At 49.9% G+C, this 19049-nt stretch overlaps 1 protein-coding gene across 3 annotated transcripts in view; it reads right to left on the minus strand.

Annotated features, from left to right (window-relative positions):
- Window positions 1-15494, minus strand: part of ARIH1 (ariadne RBR E3 ubiquitin protein ligase 1) — a 62320-nt gene extending 46826 nt beyond the window's left edge. For 2 of the 3 annotated variants that reach the window (XM_030496716.1, XM_030496714.1), the window contains exon 1: window positions 14531-15494. In XM_030496716.1, the coding sequence (XP_030352576.1) occupies window positions 14531-14902 (372 nt within the window). In that variant the 5' untranslated portion in view covers window positions 14903-15494. The remainder of the gene's footprint in view (window positions 1-14530) is intronic. The other variant, XM_030496715.2, reaches the window with a different exon arrangement.
- Between the last annotated feature and the right edge of the window lie 3555 nt (window positions 15495-19049).

Below are 19049 nucleotides of genomic sequence, written 5' to 3' on the forward strand. Positions count from 1 at the left end.
CATCTTTCTTCCAAAAGCTCTACGTGCAAGACATATCTTGAGGGCAGTGGCTGCTCAGGACCTAGCCGTGTCTGCATCATCACTAGTACCTAGGGGCTCTATTTAGCTGGGTACCAAGCACCAGATTTCAGAGAGTAGCAGGTGGGAACACTGCCAACCCTTACAGATGTGTCCTCAACGACACCACGTCCTGAGCCTGGCAAGACAGAAACATGCTTTTTTTTTCCTAGTGTCTTTTATTAGTCAGTGTTGGAAAGACTGGAAGTGGCACATGTCAGGTCAGCTACCCGTCAAGTCGGTACAAGGAAAACAACCCACAGCTCCACATTTGGGTTTCAGAGAAAGCACGGGTCTGTCCTGAGCTACAGGAACTGTCTGCAGGCAGGAACAGACAACAGAGGAATAAAGCTGAAAGAGGAACTGTACAATTGCTTTTTCCTTTAAATTATTTTGTAGAAGTCTTAAGATGTCTCAAAAAAGTTTTCTCTGCTTCTCTTCCCTCACTCAGATATGTATCGGTACATTAATTTCACCACAGTCAGCATTGTACATTCCCAGGTTCTGGCCCAGAGCCAGGCTGGACATGGAAGGCCAGGCTGGACAGAGCCTGGGGTGACACGGTCTAGTGTGAGGTGTCCCTGCCCATGGCAGGGGGTTGGAACTGGATGATCTTAAGGTCCTTTCCAACCCAAACCATTCTATGGGATGTACCCATTTCCCAGGCTTGATGCATCCACAGGAGACTGGCCCTGTTCCTCACATCAGGGAGCACATCTGCTTTGTCCGCCAGCTCCAATTCCATCAGCTCACACCATGTAAAGAACAGGCCGTATCAGCCCTGCCAAGTCAACTACTCACTGATCAGCAGTACCCAGGAGTTCTCTGGGCATTTTCCATGCCCTCAGGGTAACAGAACATCACTTTTCCTGCTCTAAGCACATGTGAAGGCACCACCTGGTCAAAGACACTGTCAGAATTCGGAGAATGCTATTAGCAGATCAGTGGAGGTATCAGAAATTGTACTTCACCTTCGCTGTCAAATGTCATGATGTCAAAAGACTATTTTTTTCCTAGGATTACTTGAAGAAATAATGATGCCCTGGCAAACCTGAAGTGTGCAGAAGACACCAGGCAAACTGAGAGGATGAGAATATTTTTCTGACACCCAACATCACAGCAATACCTGGAAGGGCAGATTCCCAATAAGTTCTGTTCTTTTTCCACAGCCAATTCCCACAGCAGGTCTGTCTGAGGCTCAAGCAGTTGCCAAGGAAATAACTGATTGATTTTCTGGGTTAAGTTTTATAAGTTCTCTGCAAAGGTCCCTCAAATTGTCCTTTTCCTGGCCTCAAAGGTCCTTCCAGATGATGATGAAAGAAAGGGTGTCCTCTCTTTAGACAATGTGCAAGCAGAGGATCAGCCCCTAAGATGACTTATGTTCAGCAGAAATGCGTTAAGCATCAAATTGTTGGGTGCTCTGTCTCCCACCTGCTTTTGTTAGTGGGCACTAAAGAGCATCTATTCTACCATGCTCAAAGACAGGAGAGTTGTTTATCACACAAGATATAATCCGGCCAATTGTCCATCACCTCAGGACAACTGCTCCTGATTCCTCAAAATCAGTTGTTTCCAACTGTGAACAGAGCCTTACCCAAAGGGCACTGCCAGCACAGAGTTCTTCTCCCCCAACAGCTATTACAGTGCTTGATTACACAGCATCTTCTTCTGCTGGCAAGAACGAGAGCCAAAGGACAGCCCACCTCGTGAAGCACACGTCACAGGTACTCGGGGGAAATACTCACTACACAAACATCTTAAAACAACAGGCCTGGGCAGCCTGTGTCCCAGATCCCAGCTTCCACTTCAGAACATTATCATTAACATTTTCCAACAGATACACAGACAGGAAGAAGAAAATGGTGCAGCATGATCACTTCCACCATGACCACAATCCAGTAGCACCCACAAACATCAGTGAGTTAAAGCTCTACCATGGGAGCTAAACATAAACCATCCCAAATGAATACTTCCCTCGTGGCAATGGCCAGGTTAGCTCAAGTGTTATGAGACATGGTCACGGGTGGCATGTTCTCCCCTTTGGAGACAACGTGACTGAGGAGAAACACGGGCTTAGCTGAAGAATTTGTAGCCAGTGGCACTTGAAGAGAGCACTAGAGGATTTGCATGAAGAAAAAAATCCTTCTCATCCTTCCACCTTATCTCTCCCCTCCAGGCCTCAGCTTGGTGGCCACCCAAGCACTGCCTATTTCTCTGCGGTCCCTTACTGCTTCTCATTTTGTCCCTTTCTCTAACGGTGCCCACTTGGTCGAACCATTCCCTCTCCACATGCTTCATTTTCACAAAGGAGTTTTACCCACTCTCCAAGCATCACCACACTCCATAGTCTTTAGGAATGAGAAAAAACCACCTCCCTTGGGCTGATTCATCTCCTCATCACCACACAAAGGCCCTCGAGTTGTTTCCTGGCAGCCCATACCTGGCTCGAGGAAGCAGCTGGGTGCACCATGCTGTACCACACCACTCGGCATAGATTTAACCAGCACCCATTCAGCACTCCAGCTCCACAACTGGATCCCAGTTCTTATCAACACCTTCCCATTTCCCAACAGCAGCCCCTGCCCACGGACCATCTCTGCACCATTCAGCAGAAAGAGTCTGTCTTGCCAAATTGCAATGCAATACAGAACAGGAAGAGCTTAACCCTTTAAAAGATTTACTGGCAAAATATGTTCTGTATGCACGATGCCACCTTGATAAATGGGCAGTAAATCTCCCCCAGTGGACCCTGTGCCTTAGTCTATAACTCTCAATCAAGCAAAGAAATGGTAATTTAGCCACCTTAACACTCTTTATAGGCCCAGGAAATCATTGCCAATGCAGCAGTGTCCTGGGGATGTAATCTTTGGCAACATCTTTGCACTGGCAAAAGCCCCAGAGCAGATGTGGCTGCAGCTTATTATCACTTCCCCACACAAAAGCAGCTATACCTGCAAAAGCACTTTTTTCTGCTGGCAGGATCTGCATCTGCACTAGGACGAGCTGCCAGCATCCTCTTCCCAACAAGCCTCTTCTAGTTCAGCCCATTTTTTAATGATGACTTTGCAGTTTATTCACCATACTCCGCTCATTTAGTCTCACTTAGTTTTATAGCAAACAAAACCGAGCCCTGGCAGCAGGCAAGTTTACGAGCTGGGATTTCCTCTACAGAAAGAGATTTTGCCTGTTTACACCTCAAAACTTCTTCCTCCGAGGGCTCCACAGAAGCCACCTTTGAAGAAAGGATGTTCTGGAGGCATGAAGAGTTCAGCAATTCTCTTGTTCAGTCTCGCTCCCATCCTTTAACAAGATCCACCTCAAATTGTAACTGCAGTCTCTAACATCCACCTAAAACCATAACTGCAGTCTCTAAGGGCTGCAGGTATTTTTAACCAACTACCTGAGCTCCCCCAAGTTAAGAGAAACACTCCGTTGGGATTCAGCGCCGAAATAACAAGTCACAAATTATATAGCAGTGGGGGAGAAGTGGAAACCTCCAATTTTTCCTCCCTAATCTCACTTAAGGACTTTGAAGACTTGCCTCTACACAAACCTGCACTCATTTCATCAGAAGAGTCTCTGAAGCAGTCAAGTTAAACCTCCAGAGCACCTGGAGCACCAGGAAACAAACCTGGATGTGCAATTCCACATCCAGGAGTTTTTTGAGGGACTGTGCACTAGCTGACAAGGTTCCCCTTATTCCTTTCTCATTAAGATATTACTACCTGTCATCACACACTGGGCTTCTGCACGAGGAAAAACCCACCTCATCCATCAGTCCTGCTTTACAACTGATATGAAGGGTTCCAATGTGAGTAATTACGGATAGTGAGGTGCACTGCAAAGGCTGGCACCAGCCTCTCCCAAACCACAGCACTGCAGAGATACCCTGGCAAGCCGTAGCAGGACACAGGGGAGGGGGATTACGCCGCAGCACATGAGAATGAGAGAGATCCCAAACATCCCAAGCACGTCCCTCCAGCTTCAGCCATTCCGGGCATCCCTGAAGACAACTGCAATTCTTTACCCTCTGCTCCCCTCCTACAGTCTCTGATCCCAGCTGAAAAAAATCAGTATCACAGATAGGAAGGTGGTTCCTGAACAGGAATGACACAAAGCAGATGACAGAGTCAGCGAGCCAAGACACAGCTTAGCAATTTCTCAAGCATCTTACCAGTGTCTGTAAAACCTCTGAACCCTTTTCCAGTACCTGAATACAGAATTCCCAATGGAAGCCAGAGTATCTTCCATTTCTGAACTGCAACAGTCCAAGACCTGTATCACATTATACTTGATCTTTACTGTCATACAGAACTACACTCGCATTTACTATCAACTGTCACCATCCAACATAAAAAATACATTTTCAAAGTACATTTTCAAGTATTAATTTCAGCTCTCAAAAATACAAATAAGGAAGTTTCGAACACATCATTTCACCAAGTAAAATAAAGAGAATGGTTATTACAAAACATGCTAATGCATATATAAAATATGTACAAATCCAGGAATGCCACCTCAATTTGCTCAGGTATCTTTCAGTCATCACAGAAGTATTACTATTACCAAACCCAAGATATTGGACACATTCATACACCAGATCCTCACAGTACTGATGAAATCCAGGAAGTCACAGAAATTGTTCCTTTATTAATCATTTCTATTTCACCCCAAAACCCCCCACTTCACACAAAGCCAAACTTTGTACTAACTGCATTCACTAGGATCACTTCAGGTGAAGAGGAACACAGGAGAACCCTCATTCTTCACTCTAAGGCAAGGACTCAGAGCAGGGCTTACTAGAGACTGTCAGAGCTGCAGGAAGAGAAGTGAAGCTGCTAACTAAATGTTGGAGTGTTTTTCTCCCTAGCTTTTTAATTAAAAGTTGCTGTTCAGCCTAGTTTTAATACAGACTGATCAGCAAAACTCTGTCACTTCTGAGCACCTTCTCTGGAGTCTAACCTCATCAGGCCTCATCATGTCTCCTTCGGTTACCCCGAGACATGGCTCTCACATTCGCCCTTCTTTCCAGAAGAGGTCCTCAACTCTTTTCCAGACCATTCCTTTCACTTCCCTATTTCTCAGATCCCTGAGACTTACTAGGACAGAGATTATTAGGAGCTAACTTATTCTCAGGTTATTCTTCTCACAAGGAAAGCTCATTGCAAGGGGGACTGTTTACTCATGTGAATTCTCCTGGTTTCCCCTAATCCTTCTCCACATTTCCATCTGCCAGACAACGGAACGCTGATTGAATTTGTATCTGTTACACAAGAACACACACAATCCAGAGCTACCAGCTGCAGAGGGGATCAGAGTCGGGAAAAACTACCCTGAGCTCTTTCAAAAGTTACATATACACCTATAATACAATGTTGCACCCAAACCAGGCCACCAAAGCCTTGTCTTCAGGTGCATTTCTTTTGCTGACAGTACAGAGCTGAGCAGTTCACTTCAAGACGGAGCAAAGCAACTGCTCCCAGGGACAAGCAGTGGGCTGGCTCAGAGTGGCCCATTTCATCAGAGAGTTCACCAGCCCCATTCATTATGTGGCCCTGCAAACAGCTGTACCCATGCAGCAAGGGAATGGGAAGTGCCCAAGCCAAGAGCAACGTACATGTAACCATGCCCCTACTTCAGGCTGCAGGTGCACTCTCCCTACACCTCATAAAGCAGTGCTTGGGATACTAGAAACCCAAAGAAACTCAAAGCACCAGAACAGCTCGAGTTTGTTGGTGTTTCAAGCCAAGCAGCAATGGGAGCCTACCTACAACAGCCTTAGCTCAGAAAACCAAAGCAAAACCTGAAAGGAAGTTACGTGAAGTACTTCACTACACAGTGACTATTTCAGCAGCTTCCACTCACACATCAAAGCAGCACAGGAACGGCAAAAACCAAGTACGTCCTGACTTGATTTTTATATAATGGGGTTGTTCAAGCACCAGCCACTTCCTTCGTGGCTCTGAAAAGGTTTTGCTAAAGTAAACAGGACAAACACACTTTGCCAGGGCACTACACTCACCAGCTTACTCAGCGCACTCCAGAGGTTGCCTTAGCTTGCTAATACCAGGCAGGAAGCAGAAGCCTTCAGAAATACTTACAAGTTTTCATTTCTTTATCTTGGAAGAAAGTCTCTTCATGCTTTCTCCTTAATAGGAAAAAGCAGATATTAAAGAACAAAATAATCTGAACTAACACCCAAACTCATCTGTTATTTTGCCAGTTGACTACTTTCCGGTGCAATTACACAGATTCTTCTAGTTCTATGTTTTCAGTGTGTTTTCTCCACTCCAAAAGGACTTTAACTGTGCCCAGACAGAATCCTTCTGAGCAGGATCTCCTACTCTAAACTGTTTACCCACTGGAAAACAGAGTTTGTGAAACAAGGCACAAAACATTACTCCATCAGGCACAGACAGTTTTTCTGAAGGGCTGTGAAGGCAATAAGCAAATATCCAAGCTTTTCCTTTCCAACGTTGGGGATTATCTCCCAGACTCCTCACATCACAAAGCAATCAAAGCTTCATCTTCTGTGAATTAACAGGCACCCTCCCCACACAGAAGGGCACGTTCATGGTGTCACAGGACATGCAGGGTGCCTCAGACCAGGAAGTCAGGCAGAGAATAGCCATAGGAAAAGAACTTTTCTTTCTCATGCCTTTACGTATCAGCCATGAGTACTTTCCCAGAAGACCTAATTTTAAAGCAGACGGCCAAGACAGGATCCTTGCACTGCTCATCCCTGGAAAACAAAGGTGCCACATGGTGCTCTGGCATGTAAAAGTTTTAACTGAGGAAGATACAAAACCAAGAATGCTTTAGAAGAGGAACTTCATGTGCCAGCATGAGTGAGCACAACCTAAAAGTGATCAGTAACTATAGAGAAGGCCAAGAGGCAGAGGTTTAGGTAGCTGGTACACAGACTGCCACACAGTTAATCCTAAATTATGGCCAAGAACCACTTGCCCACAGGACTCTCAGTTGCTCCCTTTCCCCAGCAGCAGCAGCATTTGGTTCCTCTCCCCAGTGTATCCACAGAGATCTATAACCTTTTGCCATCACACAGATGTGCCAGAGCCTGTCACAACACAGTCACAGCTACAACAGCTTATTGGCCTCTTCCTTGTTCCAAGTGACTTAGACACTGTTGAAAGTCATCTGTGTAAGGCTTCAGACATGGAACAATTCCTGACATTTGGCAAAAGCTGTCCGTCCCTAAAAACAGGCAAAGGACTGGAAGCAGATAGTTGCTGGAGCGTTACGTACATACAGTGATTCAAACACTAACCACAGTGAACCACTCTGAATACCAAAAATAATTACTCAGCATTGCTATGCCATGTAAACAAGGGGCCTCTTCTGAGCAAGTGGCTATGCTTATACAGGCATTTCAAACTGTAAAAAGACACCGACTTGTGAAGTACAACCACCACCAACCCAAGTTACATGTGAAACTCAACTACTGCAGAAGCCTCGGAGAGCAGTTTTCAAAGCATGCACTGAAACAGTATTTCCAGCTCAAGATGAAAAGCTAAAAGTAAGCTAAGGAAGCAGATACAGGCCAGGCAATCTCAAGGTTTTCAACGTTCCCAACAGCAAACAGCCGGGATGGTGAAGATACTTAAATACTATCCCAATTTTCATTATCAACTTAAGAGGATTGTGCTTCTCCAGCTCACACAGGGTCGGTCCCTTCCTCGTCACACTGGAGCCTCCTGCACCCACAGCCTACAGGAGCCCAGCAAACACACAGGCATCTGTATTCCAGGCTGCACTTAAATGCACCATTCGGCACCGCTGAGCAGCTACAAACCCTCCGCGTGTTTGACACTGAACGAGGCTGCAGTTCGCTTGCAATTGCTGAAGCTACTGCAGGACTTGATGAAATCCAGCAGCATTATGTGCTCACAGACATGCAAAAGAAAAATTGTTCCCTGTGAGGGTGCTGAGGCGCTGGCACAGGGTGCCCAGAGAAGCTGTGGCTGCCCCATCCCTGGCAGTGTTCAAGGCCAGGTTGGACACAGGGGCTTGGAGCAACCTGCTCTAGTGGAAGGTGTCCCTGCCCGTGGCAGGGGGTTGGAACTGGATGAGCTTTAAGGTCCATTCAACACAAACCAGGCTGGGATTCTATGAAAAGCCTCAAAACATTCTTTACAGATGCCAGTAACACAGTGCAGCCAGGCACAAACAGAAAACACCACTTGCAATACTGTGAGATCACTCTAACTCCACACGTAATAGATGTCCAGAGGACTGGAAGCATGACCCTGAGCAGGCAAATTACAGACAGAACCACACAGAGGGATTTCCAGGCTTCAGTTACTTCCCATGGCAAGTCACAGCTCTTGTGACAAATTCTGGATACTTTTCCCAGTTACCAACCATTCAAAATGGACTTTCCTAAGCAGGGGAATGAGCAACCACGCTCTCCAGGCAGGAGAGGCTTCTACTATTACAGCACAAGCACAACTTGGAGAACGACAATGACTTCCTTAAACTGCTCCAGTGCAAATGAGAGCAAACGGCAGAACCCCATTCCTGTCTACTTGATCTCATTGATGAAGTGAAGGGGAAGAGAGATTCTTTTCAAAACAGAAAGCTGAAAACAATTCAACAGGTCCCAGGGACACTTGGGGAGGTGCTGTGCACACAGCTACTTTAATGGCATCACTGCAAACAAATGGTGAAGTGTTCCAGGTCTCAGTTTTAATGACAAGAAGTGGAGACTGTCAAACTGAAATCCTGCACACTCTGCTCCTAAATTTAACTGTGCCAACCAGCGCTGAGCAAAAATCATGTCAAATATTTTTTTAATAGCCACAGGGCCACCCTGTGCTTCCACACATCACAGGAACACAAAGAGGATCAGAGGTTGGGGGGTTATTTCCTACCATGATCTTTAACTCACACAAGGCTAAAACAAAGGAGTCAGAGCTTGGGATGAGTATAAAAATGGAAGCTGTAGTTTCATTTTAATCATGCTTTGACACCCAGAAATAGCTATTGTTTCACATCAAGGGCCACAAACGCTGCAGTCTCAATTACAACTTCTCCGTGGCGCACCAGTTTGCAATTTATAGCTGAACTAACATTCCTCCTTTGCATGGCAAGTATGGTCCTGCTCACTAAAATTAAACCCAGAGGGAATAGCAATAACTGTATTTACTATTTGTTTCTCACTTTCAGAAACAAATGTTTAAAAGCAGCTAAAAAACAAAGAGTGTTTTCAGTTTCGCTCTGAAAACATCCCTAATGCATGCCAGTCCCCATCTGCCTCCACGAGGCCCCTGAGAGAAGGCTGCCTTGTTGTGATGCTTGAAAAATAATGTTGAGACAAAAGAAAGCGGCATCAAATGTTTTCACTCCTGGCCAGCCATGAGGTTTACATCTGGCCTAACCAAAAACTGAAGCACTAAAAGCAAACAGGTCATTTAAGTACAAAGTTGAAGTTACTCCGGAGGCTTCACAGACACTGGTTCTGCTGAAATTTGAAATAATGGTTAAAAATATTCTATTATATTCAGAATTACACGTCGTGGCAGGCAGGGAACAAATACCATGTCATTTCCAAAAGCTTTGCAGTGATGGCTTATGCCAGATTTCAGGAATGCTTTGTCACAACCAAGTCTACTACGTTCCTTGGAAATATTAAATGCATTCCTACTGTAATGAAACACCTTATAAACGCCCCATGACAGAAACACAGCGTTTAACAAAGCATTTCCTTCCAGCATCACAACATTAGGGCCCCAACACGAATTTTATTATCAAACAGCTAACCGCACAGTAAGAGAAGTTGGAGGCTGCAGATTCACCTCGCTCCGCAGCGCGAGCGGACCCGAGTGCGAGCAGCATCAGCCTCAAGTGCTTCCACCCACAGCCTCCTACCCAACGCTTGTCAAGTAGCTTCAAGTACTCCGAGTCTTCAAGATGTCATCTTTAGCTTTAAATACGGTTTTAAGCACAACCCTGTACACCAGCAGCTATTCCTGCTGCTCACTGGCAAGTCATTCCTTTTTGGACAGTGTATTTGGGAAGTACTGCCCATAGCCTCAATGACACCAGCATAAGGGAAGTTTCCTCAGTTACAGCTGGAAATCAGTATGTTCTGTCCAAGCAAGTGAAGCTGCTGTTTGATAAGACCCCTTTTGCCAAGTGATAGCGGGTTCACACTTGCTGTGACAGGGCTCTATTTAACCACAGGGCTGTGACATTCTGGGGGACACCTGGCCCACCTCAGCTCTGCGGCCTCCCTCAACACATGAACAAACACAGCTTTGCAACTTAGGAGTGGACTCAGGTTTGGGCTTATTTTAATGGCAAAGCTTTTATCCTGTAAGGACCTGACCTTACCTTCAAAGAAGTCACACAGCTTCAGCATGTAAATGAGTAACCAGTGGTTGTTACTAACGCTTTGATGTTACACTTTACCTGTTCTGCTATGAAGAACCTTAAAGCCTGTAGTAAAAAGAAAAGGTATTTTTGAGCTAGAGTAACTTTCGTTGGGTCCAGTGATGCCACCTCCTTCCAGAGAAAGGCCAGGTTCAGGCGTGAAGTTCAACATGCTCACACCCACACAGCACAACACCCGGCTGCATCCAGGATCCTGCTCCCTGCTCTGGCGTGGGGACACAAAAAAGCAGCTCAACTCCCTTTTCAGAGCTTTGTTTGACACACCAGCCATCTCAGAACTCCATCCCAGTATTTCCGGTCCCTCACCATTACAAAATCCAGAAAGAATGAAGGTGCTCAGTGACATCACGATGATGTCATTGGAATGCTCCAGAAAAAGGTGACCAAAAAGAGGAAACAAACCCAACTCAAATATGGAAATCACACAAGCTCCCAATAAGGCAAGGAGGACACTGGGCCAAGCAAAGCTACAGAGACACAGATCATCATGTGCTCTCTTCAGAGTAGAAATAAACATGCTGTTCTAAACAGTTTTCAAGTTTATTTTCAGAGAATCTAGAGCAAAGATGGAAACAGCAATCTGACTGCTTTTAAAAAGGCATTCACAGCAGCAGCAAATTATTTGGACCAAAGTTCAGATATAAAGAACATGGGGAAGACGTTCAACTGTGGGGTAAACGCCTTTGAGAGGAGAAAGCCTTTTGTTCAGCACCACCTCGATGACCAGGTTCCTACAGTTGTTCAGTTTGCTGCCAGCAGCTGGGAAACTATCAGAAATCAGCCTGCTTACTTTGACAACTAAAATCCAAACTAACGTGTTAAATGACTCTCTACCCTGCATAGTTGTAGGGGTGGAATGGAAGCGATACTCTGAGGTGAGGTTTAAAACTCTCAGCCAATTGACAGTACAAGCTTAAGGAGCTAATTCATACCCAGTTTTGCATTCAGGGAGGAAGGGGAATTCTTGTTGTGTGACACGTAGAGTTCAAAGTTGATTATGAGCATTGATGCCAAATACTGCACAAAAATCGTCATGAAACACCTCAAGTCCTGCTTATGCTCAGAAAAAAAAAAAAAGAGCAAATGCAAAGTAAATACTTGAGTCATTCTGAAGCCTGCCTCATTCACTGGAAGTCTAGTGGTTTCAGAAGGCCAAGTGATAAGGAGAGGCACCAGCTCGGCGCCAAACAGCCGTCTTCAAGAGCCCATCACACGCTACAGAGCGAGTTACAGCCTCTGTAACCAGAAAGTGTACCACAAGTTAGCTACTACTTCTGCAGAGTCTTTGTCAGGTAAAACCCCTGTCCTGATAAGCTCATTTTTCATATGCGGTTTGTATTTGGAAATGACTAAACGGATGGGAGAATGAATTTCAGCACTACTCTTCAACTAGTAGTGCTATCAGCAAATAAGCTGCTCCAATGTAGTGTTTTACTATGAATAAAGGCTGTTTAATACAGAGTTATACCTGCCACAGCTCAGATACCCCCTTGCAGATACTTCATGGCTCACTGATACCTCTTCCTTTCACTGCAGCTGCTGAGATGATCAACTGAAAAACAAAATCTCATTTATAACCTTACTCCCGATCAGAAGAAATCGGCACCTCCCCAATTAGAGGGCATGAAACCTACAGCTGAAGTCTTCAGGTACTGGGCACCTCTACATTACATACTCACTTGAACAAGTAAGTTCCCAAGCACTACAAAACATAACCACAACCGTCATTATTCGATAGCCAAAACCCCATGTAGATACACAGAGGCCACAGCCACCCAGTACTTGAGTGGAACAAGTGAATCACAGCACTGCAACTGAGGATCCGCAGCAGGATCCTGAGCCAACGGGACTCCAGAAAAGGTTTAGTGAACCAGAAAAGCAGCAGCAGCAGCAAGCCTGGTTGGGTGCCAAAACCCAAGGAAAGAAACAGAACAGAGCCCTGGAAGATTTCGTCACCACCAACAGAAGCGAGGATGAGCAAATACTGAAGCATCCCCTGAACTGGGTTCACTTACCTCTGAACAGACTAGGAATCTACTGGCAGTTAAGCTGGCATTTAAAAGCCATTCAGAGCAACTGAATGTTTTTCTACCCTCTTCTGATACCTTCCAGGGCTTAAGCTGATTTTAGGTCCCGAGTTTACCCATGACATTCTAACCGACCAGAGTTTCTGCACTCTGCTGTGTTCAACCAGGAGCAGCTACTGCAAACCCAACCCAAGTTACTGAAGCATAGGCAGCAGCCCCGGCAGTTCTGCGTAGGCAGCTCACGAGGCTTCTGCAGAGCCCAACACAGCCAAGTCCATGGGTCAGGCCTCCTGCTGCCACTCGCGTGCAGGAGAAGAAAGGTCTCTTCACCTACATCTTCACCTCTATTGACTTCTCTCCACTAGCTCTGCAACTCAGAGGTCGAGCACACGTCATACAGCTCAAAGGCAGTATAAGAGCGGGGAAAACAACACCCAAAGACCAGAAACCAGGACCTTGTCTAAGAAATCAGTTCATGAAGAACGTGCAGGTGAGTGCAGCAAGGCGGCCAGGTCCGGAAGACACATGAGCAGGAATACTCGCTGCTCCAGAAGGCAGGAACTTTTCCACCACTTTGCTTACACAAAGATAGGACAATGGCAGAATCTGTTCAATATCATCAGTCCATGTCATGATTTTCTCAGTCTTGGTCACTAAATCCAGACTCAAAGAGTAAAAACTTTCAGTTATTATTTGCATGTCTACTCGTCATTGTTTCCCTCCCTATGTAAGGATCGATAACTGGCGGCAAAGAAACATCCGTACTTAACCATGAGATCACCTTTAACTGTAGGATAATCAGCTAATCTAAAGAGACTCTTTTATTCAGCTTTACATGTACAGTAGTGTTATTAAAGTTATAAACTTTCATTTGACTGAAGAAATGCCATTTACTCATTTGGTACGCAAATACTTGTAGAGTTGTTTGCATAAAGCTCCATATAAGCTACAGTGCATTTATAGCACATAAAGCAACATTTTAAAGCTGCTATTACAGCTACCGTAGAGCACAGAGGAGTTGGGCAAATGCATTCACTGAAGCATCTTGTCTTTAAGCTGACCTACCAACACTGGCAGGGCATACGACTAGCAAAGCAACTGCTTTTGGGGCGCTGTATCCTCCAATATTTCACTTTCTCACACTATTCCTCTTGGCAGATTGGACAAGAAGCATTTTTGATTAACTCTGAATAATCCCATGTAAACGAAACAAAAGGAAACTCACACACTCTGATCACCTGCAGAAACTTTCTGGTGAGCTGGAGCAAAGCCTGGCCATAAACATTTACAAAGGGAAGCCAGAAAGCCTCAGCAGCTTGAAATTTCTGCCGAAAGCTCAAGAGCCAACTGACAAGACTTTACATACTTCCATCTGAAGTCAGCAAATGTTATTTTGAACTCAATTTCTATTTTAGCACTATGTGCTTAACTCTGAAGACAGAAGAGTTAGCGTTTGCAGCAGTGGCTCGTATCCCTCCTGGCCTACGCTGGAAACAAACACAAGGTTCAGCCCCATGAGCTGGAGCACGCCTGTATGTGGCGGGGCAGAAGGGAAGGGAGAAGGCAAAAAAACCCCAGAGAGCCGTGCCTGGCTGCCTCTCCCCAAATTCCAGAGCTTGCCAACGGCTCACCGGCTCACGGGAGGAGCTGTAGGGCTAAATCCCCCCCAGCCGGCGTAAAGACCGAGCGGGGGGAAGGTAAAACGCAGGTTACAGCCCACCAGCTGGCAACCACACAAAGAAAGAGGAGTCCTTTACAGCCAACGGCCGCGTTCCCCACGCTTCCACGGCAGGAAGCGAGCTCCGGGCCTGCCCCGATGGGCCTCCCCGCGGGAAGGGAGTGCCGAGGGACCCCCCGGCTGCCTCCAGGGGCTGGAGGCTCGCTGGGAGCTAGCGAGGGGCAGTGGGCCGCGGGAGGCCCGGGCCCGGCGCCGCTCAGGCGAGGCCCGTTGGCGGCGCGGCCCGGCCCGGCCCGACCCGCCTCCCCCCCACCGCCGCCGGCGGTGCCCGGTCCCGGGGACGGGGGGTCCGCACCTGGATGACCTCGTTGACCTCGCGGATGCACTCCACCATGTGCTGCAGGATCTGTTCGGCCGTCAGCACCTCGTAGCGATAATCCTCCTCCTGCTCGGGGCCGCCGCCGCCGCCGGGGCCCGGCCCGCCGCCCAGGCCGCCTCCACCGCCGCCGCCGCCGCCGGGGCCCAGCCCTCCTGTTTCACCGCCTAACAACCCGTCGCGCTCTCCGCCGACGCGCAGCCCGGGCTCCACCAGCTCCACCTCGCCCAGGTCCAGGTTATCGTCGGGCTCGTCCTCCTCGTCGTCCTCCTCGTCCTCCTCCGCGCCGCTGTCCTCGCTGCACTCCTCGTCCTCGTCGAACTCGTAGTTGTAACCCTCGTCCGAGTCCATGGCGAGGCGGTGAAGTAACGGCGGCGGCTCGCGCGGCGCCCCCCGCCCCGCCGCCGCCCCCCCCGCTGGCCCCGGCCCCGCCGCGCCTCAGCCGCCACCAACAAAGGGACGCGGCCGACCCGCTCCGTCACCGCGCGCCGCGCACGCACCGCACGTCACGCCGCGCCGCGTGACGCGCCGCGCCGCGCCTGCGCCCCGGCCGCCATCTCCCTCTCCGCCGCGCCGGGAGCCATCTTGAGTGCGCGACACCCCCCCCACCCCCGAGCCCCAAGCGCACCGCCCTCACCCCGCCCGCCGCCGGCGCCATCTTGAGTGTGGCGCGGCGCCATCTTGAGTGTGGCGGGTGGAGCGGGGAGGAGGGGAGTTACCGGCTTCCCCGTTACGGACCGGGTGTGGGAGCCGCAGAGTGGCGGGGCCGTGTGGTGGAGGTGCGGCAGGGTGCCCTCCTGAGAGGTCCTGTCAGCCGGGAGCGGAGGGAAGGCCCCAGCGCTGCCATCACACGGAGCAGCACCTGTGGGGAGTGACCCGTGAGGGGAATGTGAGGGGAAAACCGGTGGTTGTGCATCCAAATCGGAATAAAACCGCACTGAGGCCGCATCCAGGCAGCGTTGATGTGCAGCCATGGGATAAACGTGTGCCGCCACCCCTGTGAGACCCCGGCTGCGCCGGGTGCATCCCTGGGCGCCAGCCTTGCCGCCCGGCCAGAGGGAATGACGGCAGCCGGCTTGTCAGGGCAGGGCTCCCTTTCCTCAACGTTGCTGTTTTGCGGGGGGGGACACGCGTGAGTGTCTCCACCAGAGCAGGGACAGCCTGTTCCCCCCCGGCACACACGCCTGGCACCAGGATACCCTGCGCCGGCCAGGGGCGCGGGCGGCGCCGTTGCCGGGCTACCGAGGCCCCTCGCTCGGACACGGCGCCCCCGGCGAGGGGCGGACGCCGGGGTATGGGGGAGGCGAACCGGGCTTGCTGTGTGCCACCATGTGGGGAGCACAGGGGGCTCCAGCTGGCTGGGAAACAAGCCTGCAGCCCGGCCCCGATGGGAGCCGGCTGCTCCCAACTCCGCCGCTGTTCGGCAGCAGGCACAGCCCCGTGCTGCGCGGGGAAGGAGGGCTCCCGGGCCGCCCCCTCCACCCGCCGCTTCCTCGCGGCCCGGGGAGCCGTTTCTCGCCCGGGTGAAGCGGGGCCGCGCTCACGCGGTGCCGTTACGCGCTGCTCCGCCCGGGCGGAGCTGTCCCCGCGCCGCAGCGCTGCGGCGGCTCGGCCTGGCGGGACGCGTTCGGGCAGCGCCGCGGGGCGGGAGTCTCCGCCGTGCCCTGCCGGTGTGCGTGCGGCGCGGCGGGACTCCGCTTCCTGCTCCCGTTTCAACACAAATACCTTGTGAAACAGGCGGCAAATTAGAAGCTGCTTCCAAAAGGGTGTTTTATTTTCTGCTGGAGCACAGGAAGCGCAATGACGGCCGCGGTGACTGGGATTTAAGCTCAGGGTGACGCAGGCAGGTGCCCTTGGGGATCCGAGCAGATTAAGTGTCCGGTGTCCTGGGTACATGTCTCTACAACCTCGACGGGCACAGCCTGCATCGTCGGACACACAACTCAAAATCAGCTCCGGGCATTACAGCCGCGACTACCCGCTGTCCTCCCCAAACTGCCGTGTGGAGCTGTCCCCACCACACAGCCGGGGACAGCCTGTGCTCCCTGAGCTCTGCTCTGCCCGCTCAGGAGCAGCGCCGGGGGGTGCGGAGCGGGCGCGCACGTTTCCTCATGCCAAGCTACCTGGTAACTAAAACCAGGTCCCTAATTACCCTGCTTATAGGGAATGGCAGCCGCCCCGGTGTTAATCATCCTGCCCTACATAAGTAGCCCCAGCGTTGTTCAGCTCCGGACATACCAGCTGGACGTTTCCCAGGTGGGTGCCCCTCACACGGCAAGCCTCGGGGCTCAGTTGGTCACCCTGTCCCCGAGGGGGACACTGTGCTAGCACTGTGCTGTCCAGCTGGAGACATGCCCAGCTCCTTCGCAATACATGAGCAGGCATGAGCCCACCGGACCCCAAGAAGCCAGGAAAGGTGTTGCCCGGACAGCCAGGTTTTTGCTTTATCAGAGCTTTGCACCTTCTCTGAGCCTGTGCTTGGGCGCAAAACCGAGCCCAACCCTTCACTGAGGCGACCTTTCTCCCCGGGACGGGGTTATCCGTGCGCCTGGTAACCAGTTCTTCTCCTCCGGCTGCCTGGGAGCACCGCAGGGGTTGGGCAGGACCGGGCATCCCCGGTGCTCACGGTAACCCCGGCCGCGGGATCCCAGCGCCTCCCCGCTGCCCTCTCCTGGCCCCGGCAGAGCTCCGCGGGATGAGCTGCTCCACAAGCAGCTGAAGCTGTCGCCTTGCACAGTCCTTCAAGACCCGAGGGCAAGAGCTATGCTTCAGCAGCACGCAGCACAGCCATTTAGCAACACACTTAAACCTCTCTGGGCACCCAGCCTGTTTCCCTTGCTCGTATAATCCCGGTAATAAACATTTATAAATGGTGATAGGATCTTCCCAATGCCATCCCGCAGAGATGGGAAGGCAGTTCTACAGTCACAACCCTCTCTCTTCTCACAGCAAGACAGGGATCAGCACTTCACTGCAGGTTACTGCTCACTTAAAATACTAATATTTCTCAAAAATACTCTTTGGTGTGAAATTTCAGCTATGCCTTCTGCAAAAGGTCTCTCTTCCATTACAAATTTTCCTACCTAATGGTCACACATGGAGCCCTGGGCACCCACCAGCTCCTTGTAGAAGGTTGGCAAAAGGTACCTGAGAAGAACAGGGCTGCTGCCTTCAGCTCATCCCAAGGGGATCTGCTCGGCCTCTGGGGATTTTAGGACTCCAGCTACAGAGGAACGTGGAGAACTGCTCATCTACCTGATCTGAAAGATGATTTAGATGTTCATAGTCATCTGGTGCTTTCCCATTTTATTCTTGCAAAAGCTTAATTACCCAAGTGATTCTAGTAACTGTTAACGCTGAAGCTGACAGGAGTAAAACATTGCATCGCAGTCACCTTGCTCCGTGAAGCACACGCTCGCTGGATTTACAGGAGCAGGGTCTCTGTGCATGAGGAGTTTGTCACCACGCATCTACGGGCTCTGATTGATTCCAGCTCAGCTCCACGGCTGTGATGGAGAGTAACACAGCACAGCAGCCACTAAACCTCAGCCTCCACAATAACTCACAGCATGTCCCTATGACAAGCCCCGTTTCATGATATCGAAATGCTGCGGAAGTGCTGGTGCCCCACGACACAACCATCCCGGGGCTCCTGCGCTTGGAGGTTCACCATGGGTTTGGTTGAAGCTCCCACCTCACCCAGCCTCGCTCCTGCTCCCCTGCTCCTTGAGCCGGGCAGGATCTCCGGGAAAAACCCTTCTCCTCCATCACCACAGACACACAGAGCTCCCACACCGGGAGAGAGGAAATCCAGGAGATGTCTTGATGCCTTGGGTTTGAGGCATTAACAACTTCAACCGTGACATGGGCTGAGGTGCCCCCTGCATCACTGCTGTTTGTTCGGCCACCCTGAAACTGTGTGAGCTGGAGATAATCCAGAGGAAAAAAGGCTTTGCAAATAATACCAGTAGTGCAAATGCCACCGGGCTGAGTGTGAGTCAGGAATCCAAATGCTTCAGACAGATTAACACATCTCACCTCAAGCTTTGTACCTTAAACTCCACTTTTAAGTTCATAATTGTTGAAATACTTCTCTGAGGTGAGGCCCACTCCTGCCTGCTAGCTCCAAACCTCCCAGGCCTCGCTCCCCTTACGTGTACTCTCCCATCTGAAGAGGTCCCTTCTGTTCAACTCCATCTGTGCTGAGAAACTCATTTACCACGTGCATCTGCTAAACCGTTCCATGGCAGCATCTAGTGTGGTACACGGTGGTCAAGCTGGAATGGTAGCAACAGGAATTGTAGCTCCCTGCCAGTGACACCACGATGAGCAACATCATCCCTAAAACACAGAGATGCGCCACAGGAGGGTTGACACCCACAAAGACCCAGCACACACTGACCCTTACTTCCCCCTGATCACCACCCCAAGCAAGGCTACTTCAACACTGGGCAGCTGCCACCCTCATTGACTGCAATCCAAACACCGGAATTATTCA

This window comes from Strigops habroptila, chromosome 9, assembly GCF_004027225.2.
Source record: "Strigops habroptila isolate Jane chromosome 9, bStrHab1.2.pri, whole genome shotgun sequence".
Lineage (NCBI taxonomy): Eukaryota > Metazoa > Chordata > Aves > Psittaciformes > Psittacidae > Strigops > Strigops habroptila.